This window comes from Dipteris shenzhenensis, chromosome 18 (assembly GCF_047967505.1).
Source record: "Dipteris shenzhenensis isolate YYH24624 ecotype China chromosome 18, Dip_SZ_1.0, whole genome shotgun sequence".
NCBI classification, from domain to species: domain Eukaryota; kingdom Viridiplantae; phylum Streptophyta; class Polypodiopsida; order Gleicheniales; family Dipteridaceae; genus Dipteris; species Dipteris shenzhenensis.
In genome coordinates this window covers 40,820,104-40,840,607 of record NC_141613.1, presented here as the reverse complement: position 1 = coordinate 40,840,607, position 20,504 = coordinate 40,820,104, and the positions used below count along the sequence as shown (strand labels likewise).

The following is a 20,504-nucleotide window of genomic DNA, read 5'->3' as shown; positions in this document are numbered from 1 at the left end:
AATCTTTATTGCATTGATGATGGTCAAGAAAGTTGACTTTGGTTAACTAGAATAGGCTTTGTTTTACTTTTGGTTTGCATTGGTAAAAGAGAACTGCGGGAATGCCCACAACTTACAAGGGACTAGGATTAGTCCAAGATTAGAATGCATGCATTTGTCTAACCTTTAATGGGTTAAAGTGTTGATATTTGTTTATTTTGGTGTGTAGGACCTTGAAGGGTGCAAAAAGGCCCTAAATTCAAGGGGCAAGTGCCAAAAAGCAGGTCCCACAAGGCAAAAATTAAAAAGTGGCGCCCCTACTTGTAAGGAGGGCCCACTAGTGCTATAAATTCCATTAAAGGCACCCCCCAAGGGGAAAAAGTGCTTTGATGATGGAGAAAAGCAGTTAAAGATAGCTTTATGTAAACAGTAGCCTAAAAAGCAGGTTTAGCTTTTGTGAAAGCACAAGCTAGGCCAAGTCTATAAAAGCAGGGCCTCAAGGCTTCTAGAGGGATGGAAGAGTTGTACTCAGCTTCATGCTCTTCTCAGAGGCAGTTGTACAAAGTATTTTCTATTGCAATAAAGACCTTTGGGGAGGTCCAGCCCTTATTTCTAGGCCCTAATGTTGCACGTGCTACGTCTCCTTCTTCTGCATTCTGATTTTCAGATTTCAGTTTGTGTTCTCCAGTTTCTATTGCGAAGTTCTTGTGAAATATTGCAAAAATATTGCGTGGAAGTGTTTGCTACTTGTGACATCTAGGCCCTTGGACATATTGGTTAACATGAACTCTTCCAAAACTAGTCATTGCAACAACAAAAAAAAAAACTCGAGCAAAGAACATAAGAAAAACAACAAATGTTGACTCAATAAAGGCTTCAAGCTCTCTTATGGCTTACTGACAGCCTCTCTAGAGCCAAATAAAAATAAAAATGATATTTTTGAAGTGATTCACATAGCAAGGGCACAAATAGGATGTCTGAATTTGTGTTACTCACCTTCAGTCCATACATGTTTACTGCAGACAAGAATGCACTGGGAATCCCCTGATTAAGTCCTGTTTGAGAGATGTCTAGGTGGTTCAATTGATTGCTTGGAATGGCATGTGATAGTTGATTAGTGGTAGTCATGGCAGTCTTTGAGCGCTGATCTTCCAATCCTTGTGATATACGAACTAAACTTGCTCTTAGACGAACTGTCATCACTGTGTAAGCACAAAACCTTTAAAACGAGTTAATTATGCCAAAAACACAGAGGTTCACATTGTAAAGAGTTGTGGCCTAACAAAACTCACTTTTTGCCTCACAGTGATAACAGTAACTTTGGAGGCTCAGACAATTATTGGATAATCAAAGCTGTCAGCAATCAATGCACACTAGACCGGAGTAATATCTCAAAATCAACAAAAAGGAAACTCACAATTGGCATTCTCAACTTGCCCTCTAGCACCACCAAAGGCATCACGCTGACCAAAAATCTTAAAAATGAAATGAAAGTACAACTCGAACAGCTGACCAAATCCCTGAAAACAAGATTGCAACACAATTACCTCTAGTTAGGAGCAACCAATTAATGGAAGTACACATTACAACCGTCCATTTCAATGGCAACATCAAAGAAATACTTATCTTACAAGTTTCGGGGTTCTCAATTTAAACAATATCCTATTCTTGAAGATGTGCACATAATAGCTCTTTCTTTGCAAACTAAGCACTGGAAACAACACGAAACTTTCGTTACACCATTTAAAGAAGAAAATTACAGAGAACAAAGAAAGAAGCCATGTGGCCATGTGGTCATTAATGCGGAGACACTTAGTCTTGAAAAATTGGCATTACGTTCTCAATCACATTTTGGATGTTTGTAAACCAGGCCAGAAGGTAGTAAGTCGAAAGGTCATCAGGTTATAATGGAATCTATGGTACTCAATTTACACAATGAATCTTCCTGCTTGTATGAATCATGAATTGTGAATGCCTATCTCAAGCCATAGAGCACAAGTTCTTAAAAAATCATGTGTGCTTTCATATTTGAGGTATATCAAGTACATATTAAATGAACTCTGGAGCAAGCAAAAGGAGCTTTAAAAAATCCAGAAGTATTTTTTTTCACCCAAAAAGAAAGGCATTTGGGATGAATTCATTTTGACTCTTGTCAAAGAGTATTGACTTTGCTCAAAGTGAGTTGACTTCTGTCAACTAGAAAAGTTTCTATCTTTTGTATTGTTTGCTTGGTTGCATGGTGCGGACGCCCACAAAGGACTAGGATTAGTCTAGAGAATTAGAATGCATGCATTGGCTAACTGTTAATGAGTGAAAAAGTGCTTGGTGGTGTTTTATTTGTGGCAGGAGGGCTAAACAGCCCCACAATTTCAATGGGGAAAAGGCATGCAAACTGGATGTCCAAAGTGCAAAAGGAACTCAACGTTCAAGATTGCTATTTTGAGCTCGAGCTGCAATGATTGGAGGTCAGCTCGCCTCTACTAGCCACAGGGGCGATTTTGGAGAGCTATCTGCTTTGTTGTATATGCGATGTGCTCTGGCATCTTCTTTGAGCCCTCCATGAGCTGGACTTTGTATCTAACTATTGAATTCTGAATCGGGAGAGGCCAGCATTTATTTCTAGCCCCTAGTGTGCATGTTCTCTTCTCCATTTCTCCCCTTCTCTAGTTCGAATTTGTCTATTAAAAGAATCAGAGCTAGTTTCATACCGGACCAAGTGTCCACGCCCATGTTTTCCTTGAGAATTTGAAATTCGATTTTGTTTGGGGAGGCTATCAGTTGCTACGAATTGATCTTAAGTGCTGCGATTTGATCTTATGTGCTGTGAATCGTGATTTTCTACCGCAAATTAAGGTTTACTAGGTTGATTAGAGTAGCCATCTCCTTGGCATGCAGGATAACTTGTTCTTTAGAGCTGGATTAATAATGCATGATGATGCAATCTCTAAGAATCAACTCAGACTCCTCCAACCATTTTGTATAATGGGGAGGATTGTTAGGCTTATGCTATTATGGATAGCATAATGCCCTCAAACATTGTAAACAAGTTCAGATCAAGAATCTAAGTCCAGTTCAGTGAAGGACTAGGTCCGCAAGAGGATGGTGCAATAATAAAATTTTGCACTATACATGTGGCATTATGCCAGTGTCACTCTAGAACTTAATGTAATTTGGGTTTAGGGTGTTCTACAAAACCCATTGTGTCTTTGCATTTCAAAGTTGTGTGCAATTCATTGCAGGTTCTCAAGGTTTCTCCAATGTTGTGTGTCCTCTCCCCATTCTTAAAAACTTCATAATCGTGACCAATGACCTTGACTCTAAACATGCCAAGTCAGCAAAAAACTCGACTCAAGCCTACAAGCACTTGCTCCATTCAGTATACTGACACTACCACATAGCGACGTTGGGCCACCCCACGTCGCCCATAAGTAAACCCTACAAAGAGGGGTCAAGGACGCTGAGAAGAAATTTCGTTAGAGACACTAGGACTGTTGATGGTACCCCAATTGAGATCATGCAAAGCTCAGAGGGTGTGTCACAGAAAGATATGAGGGCAGCATAGATAACTAAAAAATCTGCTGGAGCAGCCAGCCAAAAAGTTAGGGAGCTACTTGAAAGAGGTTCTTGAAAATCGCAACAAGGTACTGGAGCTAGCACACAAACTAGCCCAACCATTACTCACTACACAACCAGTTTGTAATCTTCTTTCTCCATGGATGTAAGGGATCACTATTAGTTGATAGTGATCCCCAATTCCATGAATACCGAAGGGTCTCACGCGGACTTTGATACAACCATATCACATCATATCATCTCTCTCTCTCTCTCTCAGAAAGGCTAATATACCAGAAGAACAGATGAAATCAGAGATTTAGTGATGCTGCCAATGCTACAAGATATGGCACAACCCAGATACAAAAGTGCAGTTCTACAAACAGGAAATCAGCCCAATGCAGAAATATCTTGGGGAGGACATATCAATATTCAAAAGGCATTTAATCTGCAAGCTAAGGACCAGATCACATGATCTAGAAGTGGAGAAGGGTAGATGGATGTGGCCCAGATTCTAAGAGAGGCAAGGTTTTGCAAAATCCGCCCTACAAGGGAGGTAGAAGATGAGCAGCACGTGCTCTTAGAATGTCGAGCATACGCACACACTAGGGAGAATCATGGGAACAATATATGTAATCAGAAGAATCTATTGGAACAGCCAGCCCAACAAGTTTGGAAGCTACCTAAGAAAACTTGGAACCGCAGCAAATTTCCAGGTCTAGCACAAAAAATAGCCCAGCAAATAGTCACAATGTAAGAAAGTTTGTGAAAATCTTATTTCAAGGTTGTAATTCACCACTATTTAGTTCAATAGTGGCCACCAGTCCCATAGATCTTAAGGGCCTCAAGAGGACATGCAGGAGGTTGAGACAAAGGAGCATTTCATCTTCAGGTGTCTTGTTTACTATGAGATCCGAGGGCGTTTCTACTGCCTCTTCGGAGAGAGTTATGGGGTTTTGGCCCGTTTCCTCTCCTACCCATACCAATGGCGTTTGGCTGGTTTCATTCATGAGATGCTTAGACACCGTGAGAGGATACTCCGAGCACGGAGACAGGAGCAAAATTCTTCCTCAAATGATACCTCTCAGAGCTCTATCACGGAGTTCTTTCAGCTTGATCACATAGACCCCCACGAGACGAGACCTCGGCATGACTATGACCCGGAACCAGTGACCCGACAGCTCAGACAGAGGGTTGACACACAAATCATACTTGGGGACATCCCCTCCTTGTTTAGAGTCGGAGCCCGACCGATGGGGGTCACAGTGGCCCTAGTTAGACGCAGAGTTATGACTAGGAGACGTACCAAGACTGCACCTTTGAGGGGCCGACAATGCTCTATTGCTGACCTCATGCCTCCATTGCCTCATCCATCCTGATGTCCTGCTGATGATGATGATGTTGATGATGTTGATGATGATGCTAAGATTGATATATAGTTGACTATCGACATGACTATGTTGTACTATGTTGTACTTAGGACTTAGTACTGCCATTTTGCATTTTTAGCATTCTGCATTGGTGTGGATGCTCGTTTAGTAGCTCCACTACCACAGCTCATTCTATTAGGTTTTTCACAGTCTCATAGAACCATCGGTCTTCCGAACACTTTAATAAACTTTCTCTCTCTCTCTCTCTCTCTCTCTCTCTCTCTCTCCGAGCACGGCGACACGCGCAGCACACACAGCCTGAGGACACCCAACGGCCCATCACTGATTTCTTTCAATCACAGGATACCTCTCCTCAGTCTAGCCGACGACGCGGACGTGAGCGAGAGCCAGAGCCACGACAGCTGCGCCAGCGGACAGACTCACACATCCGGGTCCATGACATCTCGTCTCTGCTCTCTGCCTACCCCACCGGGGTTACCGTTGCCCTCATCCATAGAGCCACCCGTCGCCCCCGACAACCGAGCTCGACTAGGCCGCGTGACGTCAGAGGCCAATCATCTATCGCAGGGTTTTTTCCGGCCTCTCATTTGACGGCCCCTCTATGATTGGTCTCTGACGATCACCACCCGCACATATATATTGTATCTCCCCCCTCTGCCCCATTTTTGGTGCCCCCCCCTTCTTTTTTGTATCATCTGGAGGTTGACACATATTTTTTGTATCAGGACTAGACACACCGTCCTTCACAACCTCTTTTTGTAGAAACGGTTGGCTGGCCCGTTTTGAGACCGCCACCGTTATGCTCATTGTATCAGTTATCTTTAGTCTCATAGACCTTCATGGTCTCCCGAAGACTTTAATAAACTTTCTTTCTTTCTCTCTCTCTCTCTCTCTCTCTCTCTCTCTCTCTCTCTCGCGAACATGTAGGTGGTTTGAGAGAATGGGGCTTCACATAGACAGGCTGCCTCCCTTTTAAGACAACTCCATCTATCCCATTGGGATACCACGAGGTCAACTAGGTCATTCGAGCAGTCTACTACCAGTTTGCACCCAATAGCATAACTTGTGCGCTGAGTAGAATATCTAGTACTTCGAGTAAAGTACCATAGAACATAAGCTAGTTAGCTTCAAATTATCAAATGGGGGTTACCATGGTAAGAGAACAATTTTACAAGGGTTTTCCTCAAAACAGGGTATTTTATTTATCATATATAAAAAGGACTAAGAAGTCTTTACAACTGTAGGAGACCAAGTAACAACTATAGGATCTACTAAACAACACATAAGGTTTTCAAAAGTAGAAGAACGCCACATGGGGTTGAGGCGGTCCGCTATAGGGAGCACTTACTCAGGACGCAGAGACAATCCTCAGACACAGGACCCGTTCCCTCTCAGAGCAGGATCACATAGTTCTTCTAGTCAAACCACATGCGCCCTACAATCACTGATTAGAAGGCACAGCAGAGACCCAGAGCTTGAGGCACGCCTCACTCGACAGCAAACTGACATGCAGATCACACTGAGCGACCTCCCATCCCTGTTCAGGCTTGGGGCTTGGCCCACAGGGGTTACTATAGCCTTGGTCAGGAGAAGAGTCATTGCCAAGAGACCGAGATGGGCGGCACCCATGGATAGTCGCCAACGCTCCATCACTGGCTACATATCAGTATCCCCCTCACACACATATACCTCTATGGGGCCGCTTGCATGGACTAGTGCCAGCCAGCCCTATTGGTGACTGACCCGAGTATGAGGATGATGATGATGTTGATGACGGCAATGATGATGTCACTACTAATGATATGACTATGTACTACTTACCACCACGCTGATCACCTTCTTCCACAAGGCACACCTTCTTGTTGCTGCTCTGTGCGAGCTTGTTGCTCTTGAGGTTGTAAGCTCGCTTATAACAATATTTTTCTATATGGACATCTCATCCACAATAGTGGAATATTAGATTCTTCTCGCCTCCATTGTTTCCATTCTTTCTTTTATTTTTCTCTTTGACAAATTTAAGCTAGCTCACCACTTCCAATTATACTCATTTCGGCTCTCTTTTATTTGCTGAGAAGTATAGACCCTACATCATGAAAACTCACATTGTCAGAATCCAATCTCAGAATGGTTCCAATCTCAGAATACTTGGGTGATAGGATGGTAGGCTTGTGAGTAGAACCACCTTAGCATCATCGTCTTCAACCCGAACTGAGAGAGCTTGACGTTGCTTGATAGTAGCCTGTATCTTGTTGAGATGAGTCGCCAATGAGTCCCCTTCTCCCATTTGAAACGCCAAAAGCTCTTGTTTGAGCAAAATCTTTGAATTCCTCACCTTTGGACCAAACAATGTCTCAAGTATGCGCTTTTGTCTTGTAACATCAACATGATGGAAATATGCCATCCTTAAAGCCCGTCCTAGAAGGCCCAAAGCCCTTTCATTTTTCAAATCCGAGGCTTGCATCCTCTCTAGCTCTTGATTATCGGCTGGCTTCTTCCCCTACACGACCCCCTAGAGACCTTTCTCCATGAGGAGAAGTCATACAAGCAACTACATCAAATTTGACTATAGACGTATCTGGTAAAGCAGATTTAGACCAAGACTTCGACCCAATTTCCATCTCGATTGACAAAGGACTGATCACAAGCTTCTTGATGACTCACAGACTCTCACTAACCGGCTGTGATACCAATTGTAGGCTTTTAGAGCATGCGACAAATTGTCCTTTGCAAAATAAACTGGTTCAGCACATAAAATATAACAGTTCTCACAAAAAATGACACCAGTCATTGAAAACCAAAGAGATGGCGACTTTATAAATATATCGAACTCTATTACATAACTTTAAACTAGCAAAGACTCAGACGATCTAGTGCTCATACATACGGGCTTGTTACAGCTTAGAAATATGCTTTGAAATACAAACTCAGCCACAAAGGCCTGTGATTAGTAGACATTGAAACATTTTTATATATTATACGCCAATGGTGTAACATGTATTGTATTTATGATGGACACTGACCGATTTGTTACGGCGGTGGATCATCTCAGTAGATAAGACTAGTCCGAGTTGGAGCCACTACTTCAGACGACATTGAATTTGGACATGTGATACTTATTCTATTAATAAAAATGTGCACACACGTGTCTAGGTCCTAGGAGCAATAGGAAGGGAAGGCTGCATTAAGGTGCATTGAATGGTAGATGCATGGGTCATAGGCTAAGGGTAGGTATAAATGGGAAGATGAAACTTGAGTGATCTCAAGGGACATTTATGAATGGGTATCACCCTTTCATTGTGAAATCTCACGTAGCATTCTCATTCACCTTGCATTCATCTGCCATCTCTCACACACCTTGCATGTAGGTCGAAATAGAAACAAGTACTCTCATGAGGGCACTCTTCCCATTGGAGGGTCAATTGACATTCAAATTTTGCATGCATTGCACACATTTGCATTCTTGAGAAAGTTGGTTCTTCACATTTGGTATCAGAGCATCAACGATCCACTAACGGGACAGCAAGAGAGTACGCGGGACAGAGGACGAGAGGTCACGAGAAGGAAGGCTGCACGGAAGGCAGAAGAAGAGCGGAGGGCTACGCGAAAGGTTGCGTATGGACGAAGAGGCAAGCGATAGCAAAGACGAGGGCAACCGAACGATGTCCTATAGAAGTGTCTTGATCGGCGTGTGTGCGAACCAAAGATCGCTGCAACAGACCAGGAGGAACTTGGCAAAGGGTGAGTTTGGAAGGCTCGCCACGGAAGACTGGAAGGCAAGGTGTGAGTTTCGGGGGGAGATATTTCTGATTGTTGCAAACCCTGCATTTCGGAGGCCCTGAGGTAAGGGATTTCTCGCTTTCCAGGTTTCTGAAAAGATAAACGAGGTAGCTTACGGCAGGCTGAAGTTGCCTCCGCATTGGAAGATACATAATGCCTTTCATGTGAGCTTATTAAAGCAATATCATGGAGATGTTGCCGAGGATTTACCTGATGAGGTACAACCTGAAGTGGAAGAACAGAGCAGATTCTAGCACACAGAGATAGAAAGCTCAAGGGTAAAGTTATCCGTCGCTACTTGGTAAAATTTCAAAATTACCCATCACTCGATGCGAAATGGATGGAGGAAGGTGAACTGGCAGATTCACCTTGGATATTGCAGCTTTACCTTGATGCTTTCCAGTTAGAGCCGACTGCGGTCCGCGCTCCTACAGGTAGTCAAGCAGAGCGAGCGTCTGGAGCATTACCTAGTGTTCGAAGGGGGGTAGCATCTCCACTCCCTCAGTACAGATAGGCTCACCGTGATTTCATGAGGTCACTCGATGACACAGTATGTTTCATCCGAGATACTGAGCTGACAGTATTTCTGATGTGAGACTTCATGATATTGATGCATCTTGACTATTGAACGCCGAGGATCACATAGATTTTGAGCAGTGTATATGGATGGATGCATGCCTCTCCTAGCCATGTGCTAGTCAACAACCTACCATCTCAGACCACGGCCCATTTCCCCTCCTTGCGGGCAACATCGTGTAGGTGTATGTGGCACCCCTTTTGGACTTGACTCATTAAGACATTGTGGAGCATGGTAACACGTTTTGGCTTGCATATATTGATGTATGGACTTATGGAAAACACAACAGTTTTACAATAGCACCCCAGACAGTTCAGTTTCAATGACTCAAGCAAGCTCTTACTATGACACTAGTAATGGATATTGTTTTTGACATTGATGTAATAAAACAAACCAATTCCTGTTCACAAGCATCCAGATATCCAGAAAGAGTTCCATCTATCTATTGCATTGGCACATTATTTCATGGAAGCCCACTCCATGGTGAAACGTCAGTAGAGGCGTGGGCCACCCTGAAGGATCTGTACGAGACAGACAATACCTCCCGGATTGTGCTTCTTCAGCACCAGCACCACTACGACGCCCATGGAGGAGGCGATCACCTTTGTGACCACCACCATGGGGGTCCTCGACCATGGCATAGAGGGAGCATGGCGTGTTGGGAGAGATCCCAACCGAGAGCAGTCCCTAGTCATTCGCTTCACAGATTCACATGTTTGACTAGCAACACTCCGACGCCGAGCTGCTCTACGAGAGCATCCCACCCTGTCCATGGACGAGGATTTGACACCACTACAGATTGATGGGTGATGATGCTCGTTTAGTAGCTCCACCCTTTCAACTTGATTTGCATCAGTTTTCTATCAGTCTCATAGATCCATCGGTCTTCCGAAGACTTTAATAAACTTTCTTTCTTTCTTCTTCTCTTTATTTCAGCACAGTACTCAGCAAAGGGTGTTACCATGCCCTTTGCCTCAGCCCTTGTGGCCTGTATGAGTTTTCCCCCTTTGGTGTCACCTTGTCCCATAGGCCCGCGAGGCCTCCCATGGATGTTAATCTCTCTTAGGTAGCAGCGACACCCAGCCCTTATGCATTGCATTTCAAGCGAAGGCCTGGACCAAAACCGCAGGAGTAGATCTACTACCTAACACAGGAAGTAAGAGAGCTTAGGCTTATATTAGCAGCTCTCGGGAAGAAAGTGAAGGAGTTGGAAAACAATGAAGGTAAGCAGGAAATCATTGCTGAAGTTTTACAAAAATGCAGCTCATCTCCACCAGCACAAACACTTGTCTCCACGGTAGAAAAGATTATCAGTACTCAGCTCAGCTCAGCCATCTGAGCTCAGCCAAGAAAGAGATGGCTATTCTAGCCAACAACAAAATCAACAAAGCAGATTTATATACGGAGGTAAAAGAGCAGGAAGCCATAGCAAAAAACAAGAAGAGATTGCGCATAGGGGGGCTGCCAAAGGATTGTATGGGATGTCCTGCAGATAATTTTACGGAGGGACACACAGTAGAAGAGAAGATCACAAGTCTCAAGAAGGAGATACTACAGATAGAATGGGATGAAACTGATTTCAGTTGGATCTCTCAGAAGGGAACACAAGTACAAGTTGAGTTCACAGAGAGGCCACATAGAGTCAAGATTCTCCGACAGACAAACAAATTGAAAGGAACACGGGTATGGATATCTGAGGAGCTTACCCCGAATCAGCTGAAACAAAGGAATGTTGAACTTACTAAAGTGAAGGACGCACACAAAGATGGAAAATCGGAAATATATAGGGATGGACAAGCCTTGATCCGTGATTTCAAATCTAAACCTAAAGACTCTCAGTCTTAAACTGATGTTGCTCAAGCCGTTTTTTAATAAGATAAAATTAGTAGCTGGTTATGCATCTAAATAAATTGGGGCTGAGCTGATATACTCCCCCAAAGACTCTCAGTCTCTAACTGATGATGATTTTGGTGTTTTTTTGTCCCATAGACCCGCGAGGTCTCCTGTGGACGTCTCTCTCTCTCTCTCAGCTTCGCCTCAGCCTAGATGCCTAGCCTGCTGCAATAGCAGCACTGCCACCAATAGCAAGAGGTGCGCCGCCAATCATAGCAGCAATGCCTCGTTAGCCCCGCCACCAGTTGCAGCAGTGCGCTGCCACTAGCAGCTACAACAGCGCAGCTAGTAGGCCAAGTCGAGTCTGCAATTGATTTCTTTCTCCCTCCCTCTCTCTTTCTTTCTTTCTCCCTGTGAGGCCTCCCACAGATGTCTGTGTGTGTGTGTGTATATGTGTGTGTGTGTGTGTGTGTGTGTGTGTGTGTGTGAGCGTGAGCGTGAGCGTGGAGCGTGAGCGGAGAACAGATCGCTACAGCCCCGCTTCAGCTTCCCCCGTCTGACCGTACACCTGTACGGCAGCCGTACAGGTGCCGTACGTCAGTACGGTACTTTCCCGAGTTTCTGCCTACGCATCCTGCGTGATTTCGCTCCAGCCCTCGTGTGTGTGCGTCGATATCTGCATCTCTAGGCTTCGTTTCGTTTCAGTTCGTTTCAGTTCCATCTTCCATCAGCATCTCGTCTCCCACCCGTAACCAGGCACCAACCCTCTTCCGTACGTCTGTACGGTCACCGTACGGTGTCCGTACATTCTGTACCTTTCCGTACAGTTTCAGCTTTTGCATACTTTTGGGGCTTTCAACCGGAGTCTTCCCTACCTGGTTTTTCAGCCAACTCCTACCTATCCTTTTGCTTTTTCCTTACCAGTTCTACACTTCCTCTTCTCTCTTGCGGGCTTCCTTTGATCTTTCTTTGGGACTGGTTTTTTTGGCATTTACCACCCTTATACAGGTACTTCATCCTCGAGCTCCTTTTCCTACTGAGTCATGGCAGAGTATTCATATGAAAAAACATTTCAAAAGGAGCGTTCGGCTCCCTGCAAGAAACAAAAGCAGGTTGAGGGTCAGTATGACCCGAGGCATGACACGATTGAGGCTCAACTAGTATATGATGTAATGCATGAAGGATTTGCAGATACGAGAAAAGAGTGGAAAGACTCGGTTCCTTCAGTTGGCCTCATGGTTGAGGTCGATGAAATTGTGGATCCAGTCAGAGCGTATGCCAAGAATGCAGTCATTTTATTTTTTCCAGGCCGGATGCCACCTGCTGCAGAAATAGGCAACTGGCTGACACGCACATTGGCTGGCTCTTTTGTTCGTAAAGTACATTATGCAGCCAGGGGCTTTTTCGAGGTTATCATGGTGGACGAGATCCACAGACAAATGCTTTTGGAACATTCACCTCTCTTTTTTGGGCAGCAAATGGTGCATGTCTTGCCGTGGTCTCCCACAAGGGACTTTCAGGCTTTAATCCGACACAGATGCCCAGTCTGGGTTGAAGTTGTTGATTTTCCCCAATGCATGGCCTCACTTTTGCCTAAAATTGCAGCCTCTTTAGGTAAAGTGGTCTGCCCACCACGGCCAAATGGTAATTCAAACAGATTTTGCATTCTCTGGGATACTGATAATCCCACACCGGACTCTTACTCAGTCACGGTGAATAATGTGAACATGGGGAGTGCATTTTATAAACTCAAATGGGGTTTATTTGCAGGGGCCTGTTTTGAATGCAAAAAGTTTGGACACATGGCTTCACAGTGTCCACTGAACCAACATAAAATGCATCCTGTCACATTGCCAGTCCACATGCCCATTAAAGATGCTCCTACTCCAGTTGCCAACAAAAATAAAAGCAATAAACAGCATTCTGGGAGTCAGGATAAAGGCAAAGATTCAGTAGCTCCCAATGCGAATTTTACTTCACACTCATCTCCTGCTACTCAATCCTTGCCCAAAGGCAAGCAACCTTCAACTGATGGCTGGCAGAGCCCAAGAAAGGTTATTTCTGCTCGAAGAATTCCACCCCCCCGCACTTGGAATGGTGCCTCTTCTAGCGGAAACACCCCAGAGATCAACACAGGAATTGGAATTACATGGGCTGCAGTAACAGCCAGCAGAACACTCTTCCCTGAAGAAGAGGTTGCTGCTTTGCTGTCCACTTCTGAGGCGACTACTTCTCAGGGGCGAGGCCTCGACCCTGAGATAGAAATGCAAGGCTGACTTCATACATTTTGCTGCTGTACATAGTTGTTACATTACTATAAATATCTGTATATATGACTGCTCACATCACCTCTTTTACACTTAATGTCCAGGGCATATGTGACAGTAGGAAATGGAAATCTGTGTGGCTGTACATCAACAGATTTCAGCCTGACATAGTGGCATTACAAGAGCACAACCAGCATATTTATGCAGGCAAGACAGGACACTACTGTGGGTATGACATTTTCTATGCTGGGGAGCACTCTTTCTCAGGGGTTGTCCTTCTGATCAAACATGAGCTTCAACCAGTCGTTGCATTAAATGACAACAAAGGCAGATGGCTTGTTCTCCAATGCATTATAAGAGGAGAGGTGTTTGAATTTGCTTCAGTTTATGCACCTCAGTCATCTCGAGACAGAACTGTAATTTGGGATGCTATGCAACAATACCCGTGGAGATCTCATGCCTACATATGTGGGGATTTCAATAATGCTCCACAACAAGGAGACAACACTTCCAGTCACGATCATATGTTATCTCCTGAAAGGCATGCCTGGTCTCAACTACTTTTGCATTTGGATCTAGTTGACCTCTGGAAGGAATTGCAGCCTCTGTCACCGGGCTACACTTTTCAACATAATGCTCTTTCCGCTTATAAGGCACGACTGGATCGTTGGTATAGTGTTGCTCCACAACAAAATGGGGATTTCGCATGCAAAATGTGGATTGACTATGCCTTTGTGCATTCAGACCATGCACCACTATGGCTGCGGTTATCTTTTCATAAGATGCCAGATGATAGATTGCCACAAAGGCGACATCTAATCATCAACAACAGTTATTTGCAACATGCTGAATTCAAGGCAATGGTTACTGAAGCAGCTCATTGTCTTTCATCTAACAACCATCTTCATGTTGATGATGCCTGGGCTTCTTTTACTTCTAAAATGCAAATGGTGATTAGAGCTTATGGCAAGTCTTACATGAAGACTCTGAGGGAAACCATTGCTCAGGCCAAGTCTACTTGTCAAGACCTCACTGAACTCAGTCATCATCGTTCGTTGTCCATGCATGAGCAAACCACATTATGTCAGGCCAGACATTGTCTTAAACTAAATGATCACAGGAAACTGGCAAAATGGGAGACTAGAGCAAGACAAAGAGCCTTCACAGATAAAGGTTGCTCTTCCAAAGAATTTTTCAAGAGTTTGCATCAGAGGAGAATCCAAACAGAAATTTGCAGAGTGCTAATGCCTGATGGATCATGGACTACTTCCCGGTCACAGCTTGCCTCTGTTTGTGTGCATCACTTCTCTCAGCAATTTGGCTCTGTAGCTCCTCCCTCGCAACAGGTTTTGCTTGCACGAAATTTATTGTTGCAAAATGTTTCTCCAATCATTTCCCCTACTCAAGCTTCGGAATTGGAGGAACCTTTTACTGAGAGGGAACTGTCAGATGCCATCAAATCATGCGGCAGATGGAAATCCCCTGGATGGGATGGCTTGACAGTCGAGTTTTTTCTAGCTAACTGGCCTATTTTGAAGCATCCATTACTATCTATGGTGAATGCTGCATGGCAACATCAGAAAATGCCAGACACATGGAAGAGAGGTCTTGTTAAACTCCTTCCTAAAAAACAAATTTGTGAGTCTTTGGCAGACTGGAGACCTATCACTCTTATGCCCGTAATTTACAAAGTCACTACCAAAATGATTGTTGCTCGGCTAAAGGGCTTTTTACATGATGGGTTGCATCCTGCGCAATATGGCTTTGTCCCGCGTAGGCATATCACCGATAACATTGCTAATGCCTACATTGGCATTGAATATGCCAAATACACACAGCAGGATGTTTTGTTATTGCAAGTTGATATTGCCAAAGCTTTTGATACAGTTCAGTGGGATTTTATTTCATCGACTATGCAGGCTTTGGGTTTTGGCACAAAAATGCAGCAACTCATTAATTGGCTATATCAAGATAGTGAAGCTGCCTGCATACTTTCAGGAGATATTTCTCCATCATGGACTCTTGCTTGCTCTGTCAGACAAGGATGTCCATTGAGTGCTTTACTTTTTGCCATAGCCACTCATCCACTGCTTCAATATCTGGATCACCTCTTGGACACTGACCAGCTGCACGGTTTGGAGATCCTTGGTAGTCGCAGCATGATTGCTCAAGCATATGCTGATGATTCATTCTTTACTCCAAAAAATAATCGGGCTGATCTGTCCATGATCATGCATGCTCTTTCTACATATGGTTTGGCTGCTGGCCTTCGGGTAAATTTTCAAAAATCAAAATTGTTGCCTTTACATGCACAGGACTGGCACAACCTTTTGTGGCCTGGGGAAATTGTCCCTGCTTCTCAATTCATTCGACATCTTGGTTATCCTTTAGGCTGGGGACTCACCCGTTCACAACAAACTGATTGGGTGCTAGTAAAGTTGAGGGCAAAACTTGAATACTGGAAGCTTGCAACTTGGCCATTACATGTTCGTCTGCGAATTACACAATCCATTTTGATAGCATACATACAATTTTATCTGCCTCTTACTATGTTCACTAAGGCAGATTTGGTTTCATTTATGTCAGCTATCATGGAAATTTTCTGGCGTTCAAAACATGGCAAGAAAAGTCTCAGATTACTCTCCATGCATCGTCTCTGTTCTCCAAAGATGCACGGGGGTCTGAACATTCTAAATATTCAAATGCATTTACTTGCTCATAGGGGGAAAATGATGATGCAGTTTCTACAAGGAGATCAGCCTTGGGCTTTTATGATTCGCTCTCTCTTATTACATCTTCATACATCTGCTTTTGGGAATTGGCAGCCTACTCAGTGGGAATTTTTATTTGGCTCTATCCAAGGCAAGATCAGAGGATGCCCTTTTGTCTCTTCTCTGCTTCTTGATTGGAAACACATTCTTTCCCACTTGGAATGGAAAGGCAGGGACTCTCTCTCGGGCAACTCTTTGAGGGAAGAGAATCTCTTTTGGTCTAAGGTATTCCAACCACCTTTGGCCATCCAAGAACCTCGACGTTCATATTTTCTCTCCTTCAAAGGCATTTCATCTGTGGCAGATGTACTTCAAGATGATGGCACCATTCTATCTTTTTCTTTGGCTGCTCGCAAATATGGCTTGGGAGCTCATTATCGTCCTTTATGGCATAAAATTTCAGCAATGCTCCAACCGTACTTGCCGGTACCTCATTTAGAAATTCAGCATCGGCTTGAGGATTGGATTTTACGCTCTCCTTCCTCATATGTCCGTCCTTTGAAGCTTTCACATATCACAGTGTCATCATTGTATAGAGTGTTATTACCTCCACCTTGGATTTCCAACAGAGCAAATACTGTTTGGCATATGGATCGTCCAATGAAGTGGTGGAGAAAAAGGCTGCGTCTCCTTTGGCATTACAAAGTCCCTCTTCGACAACAGCTTTTCCTATGGCGAGTTCTCCTTGGCATTTTTCCATCTGGACAGTTACTCGCACACAGACATATTGCTTCGGCAGTTTGTCACAGATGCTCGCACTCTACTGAATCAGTGATCCACATCTTTTGGTCCTGTCCAAATACTTCTGATCTCATTGCTCTCATCAGACAGAGGCTTCGACAGCGATTTCCTACTGTTACTTTTGGCAGATTTTTCTGGTTGTTTGGATTTCATCCCCAGAGACAGGGTTTTGATTTATTTTTCGTATGGGTGCGATATTGGACCCTATGGACTTTATGGATGGATAGAAATCATAGAGTCTTTGGTGATCCACTCTTTTCATCCTTCCTTTTTTTCAAACGATCTCTGCAACAATCATTCTACGATTGTTTTCAGACTCGTTTGATTGATCAGGATGTGTATACAGCCTATACTGAGATCTTTTCTTGAGTAGTAGCTACTTCGCTTTTGAAGCAGCTATGAATGTAATTATTCTATAGAAATAAAGCTTTCTTCTCACAAAAAAAAGTGTGTGTGTGTGTGTGTGTGTGTGAATCTCTTCTCTGTTGGATGTTCAATTAGTCTTATATGACACTCCTTGTGTGGACATCCGTTGGCATATGTAGAGGTTAGCCCGTTTGGCTGCGTGAAGAGCTGTGCACACCTGTGTGTTAGGTGTGCAGTCATCTGTCATCTCCCACAGCAAGGGGCGACTGTCATCTTTCTGAAGATAGTAGTCACCTCTGGACTATTCCTTTTGCTCCCATTGCAAAGAGTGTTAGTAAACAGTAATTCTTTTCTGCTAAGACAGATGGGAACTCCTTTCAAGCCTCCCTTCAGACTGAACTAGAAGAATGACTTGGTCACACCACTCCCGAAAGCATATGTCACAAAAAACAGTAAGAGAATTGATATGCTCATGGACATGTTCTGAAAGCTTCAAGCTGAGAATTTTCAACTGAAAAAAACAGTTACTCAACTCCAAAGCAAAGTGCATAAAGTGCTATGGAAGCAGGATGCAAGCAATTACAAGAGGGTGCCCAGCAACTAGAACAGTTGCAAAATCTGATGCAAAACAAGGGAAAGACTAAGGAGAAAGCCAAAGTGGAAGAGCCCAAGCAATGGGTAGAGATTGCCTCCAAGTTCCCCCCAATGGGTAGAGATTGCCTCCAAGTTCCCCCCTACGGAACCTGCAAGTGAGCCTAAAGCCCAACCTCAAACACGCAGTAACACCCCATCAAAGGAGGACATGCAGGAGCAAAAGGAAAGAGAAAAGCGTGCCCAAAATCTAGTGATTCGTGGACTCCCAGAAGTGGAAAAGGAAAGCCCCCTCACCTTGGCAAAGGAGGTGGCGGGTTTCTTTGCTCAACACTTCGTGATCCCAGATGTGGCGGTCTATGGAGCCCATTGGGTTGGAAGGATGCAAGAGGGCATGCCCAACAAGAGAGCCATTGTATGCACTGTGATGGATGCCAGGAAGAGGGCTATCATTCTTGACAGTAGCAGGATTTATCTCAAAGGTTCCCCCTATTGTGTCAGTGAAGATCGCACCCCGAAACAGCAAGAAGCCAGAAGGAAGCAATATGCAGAAAGACAAATGAGACAAGGCAAGATGTCCCCTACTCAAGAAAGCAACTAGGATGCCAAATAGAGGTACGAGACCCATGGGACATACACGTCGTTACAAGTGATGTTTTGGATTTGTAGAGGTTTCCCTTGGAATAAGGGAGTTAGTATTAATGCATTCATACAGGAAGCAGATATAGTTTTCCAAGGGGAAACTTGGGAAAGCGATCTTTGCAGAATCCTAGATTCTACCGGGATATGCGGTACATAGAGTCTACCAAAAACAAATTGGAAAGAGAGGCCAAGGAGGAGTGGCATGCATGATCCAGGAACACTTAGCAGACAAAATTAGCATGTATAGAGCTGATAAGCACAAGAGGTTTATATGGCTGAAACTGGAATTTGGTGACTACCCTCTCTTCTTGGCAGGATGTTATATACCTCACCATGAGTCCCCTTTCTATGCTCGGAATGGAATAGATTCAAGTGATGCATTTGAATCACTATGCCTAGACATTGCAGAACTGAAAGACATTGGCAAGGTAATACTCATGGGAGACCTCAATGCTAGAATTGGAGAGTCGCAATTCCAATCTATTATGCACGATGAATTGGATAAAGAAGCTGCAATTGAAATAGATGCCTTGTGGCATAGGACATCAGAAGATGATACTGTAAATGCGCAAGGAAGAGCACTCAGGTGTATGATGAATGGGCTGCATATGCCAATTTTGAATGGGATGCAACGCTTTCCAAGGACCAGCAAGATGGCATGCTTCTCTGCAGGGGGCATAGTGTCCTTGATTAGGTCTTGGCCCATATCAATGCTCTACATGATATAGAAACTTTTAGGATAGGAGAGAAGTACCCTGAGTCAGACCATCTCCCGGTATTCCAACTGAAAGAGAAGTGCAGAAATTTGCAGCCACTTCAAGAGGCTTCCGTATAGATCAAGACAAGCAGAAAGACTATGCCATCACGCTAGATGCAAAACTGAATGCAATGGCAATCACACCCACATGGGAAGCCCTCAGAAAAGCTGTCCTTGACACTGCAATGCAGGTTTTTGGAGAAATTTCCCAGGACAGAAAGAAGAGACATAAAGGGCTACCCCACAAGAAATGGTATGATGATGAATGCAAGCAACTATGCAGTGAGCTGAAACATATTTCTGATATTAACCTCCACAGACAGAAGGAAAAGCAATACAATGCCCTCACAAGGAAGAACAAAAGAAATTATATTTTAGAAAGGGAAAAATCTGATTTGCTTACATTCCTCAAGAATCCCAAAAAGGGGTGGAAACAGGTTAAGGGCCAGAAGAAAAAGGTCATGAGCAATATCTCTGATGAGGAAATGCTGGAGTATGTCACCAAGCTCTATAATCATGCCAATGCCACAGAAATGGGAAATGAAACAATGCCATATGCTTCAGCCAGCCCCTTTTACTTTTGAGGATGTTGAAGCAGGGTTGAAAAAGATGGCAAATGGCAAGGCCTCTGACCACATGCACATGTGTGCTGAACTCTTCAAATGGACAGAAGACAGGGCACGACAATGGCTATCCCACATACTGACAAACGCTTTACATCATGGCTTCCCTCCATATTGGCAAGAGAATTCAGTCACCAATTACAGGACTATAATGGTCAGTTCCACACTAGCTAAACTTTTTAGCACAGTGCTTGAGACAAAAATCAGCAATTGGGCTGAAGAGGCCAAGAAGACGGCAATTGGCCAAGCAGGCTTCCGTAAAGAACATAGAACTGCAGATCACCTCGTCACATTAAGAGTACTCATGGATGAGAGCAGGCTCAAAGGAGAAACTCTTCTGTGTTGCTTTGTAGATTTCAAGAAGGCATTTGATACAGTCCTGAGAGGTGGCCTATGGAAAAGAATGCAAGACCTCGGAGTCCCTCTAGCACTAAGGGTAGGCATCTCTCGCATATACGAGAAGGTATCATGCAGACTCAGGCAAGAACATGGACTGTCAACCGCCTTTCAAAGTAATATGGGGGTGAAACAAGGTTGCCCTCTTTCACCCACACTGTTTGGAATATGCATTGACAAGCTAGAAGAACTGATTAATGAATTTGCAGCAGAAGAAGGGATACAAGGGCCCAAGCTTGGG

The 20,504-nt window shown here is 44.0% G+C and overlaps 1 protein-coding gene across 2 annotated transcripts in view; it reads right to left on the bottom strand.

Annotated features, from left to right (window-relative positions):
• The window catches only part of LOC147891230 (coiled-coil protein), a 192,188-nt gene that overhangs the window by 54,591 nt on the left and 117,093 nt on the right, over positions 1 to 20,504 (bottom strand). For both annotated transcript variants that reach the window (XM_087389275.1, XM_087389276.1), the window contains 2 exons: positions 1,397 to 1,499; positions 976 to 1,181 (listed from right to left, as the gene is read on the bottom strand). In XM_087389275.1, the coding sequence (XP_087245401.1) occupies positions 976 to 1,181; positions 1,397 to 1,499 (309 nt within the window). The remainder of the gene's footprint in view (positions 1 to 975; positions 1,182 to 1,396; positions 1,500 to 20,504) is intronic.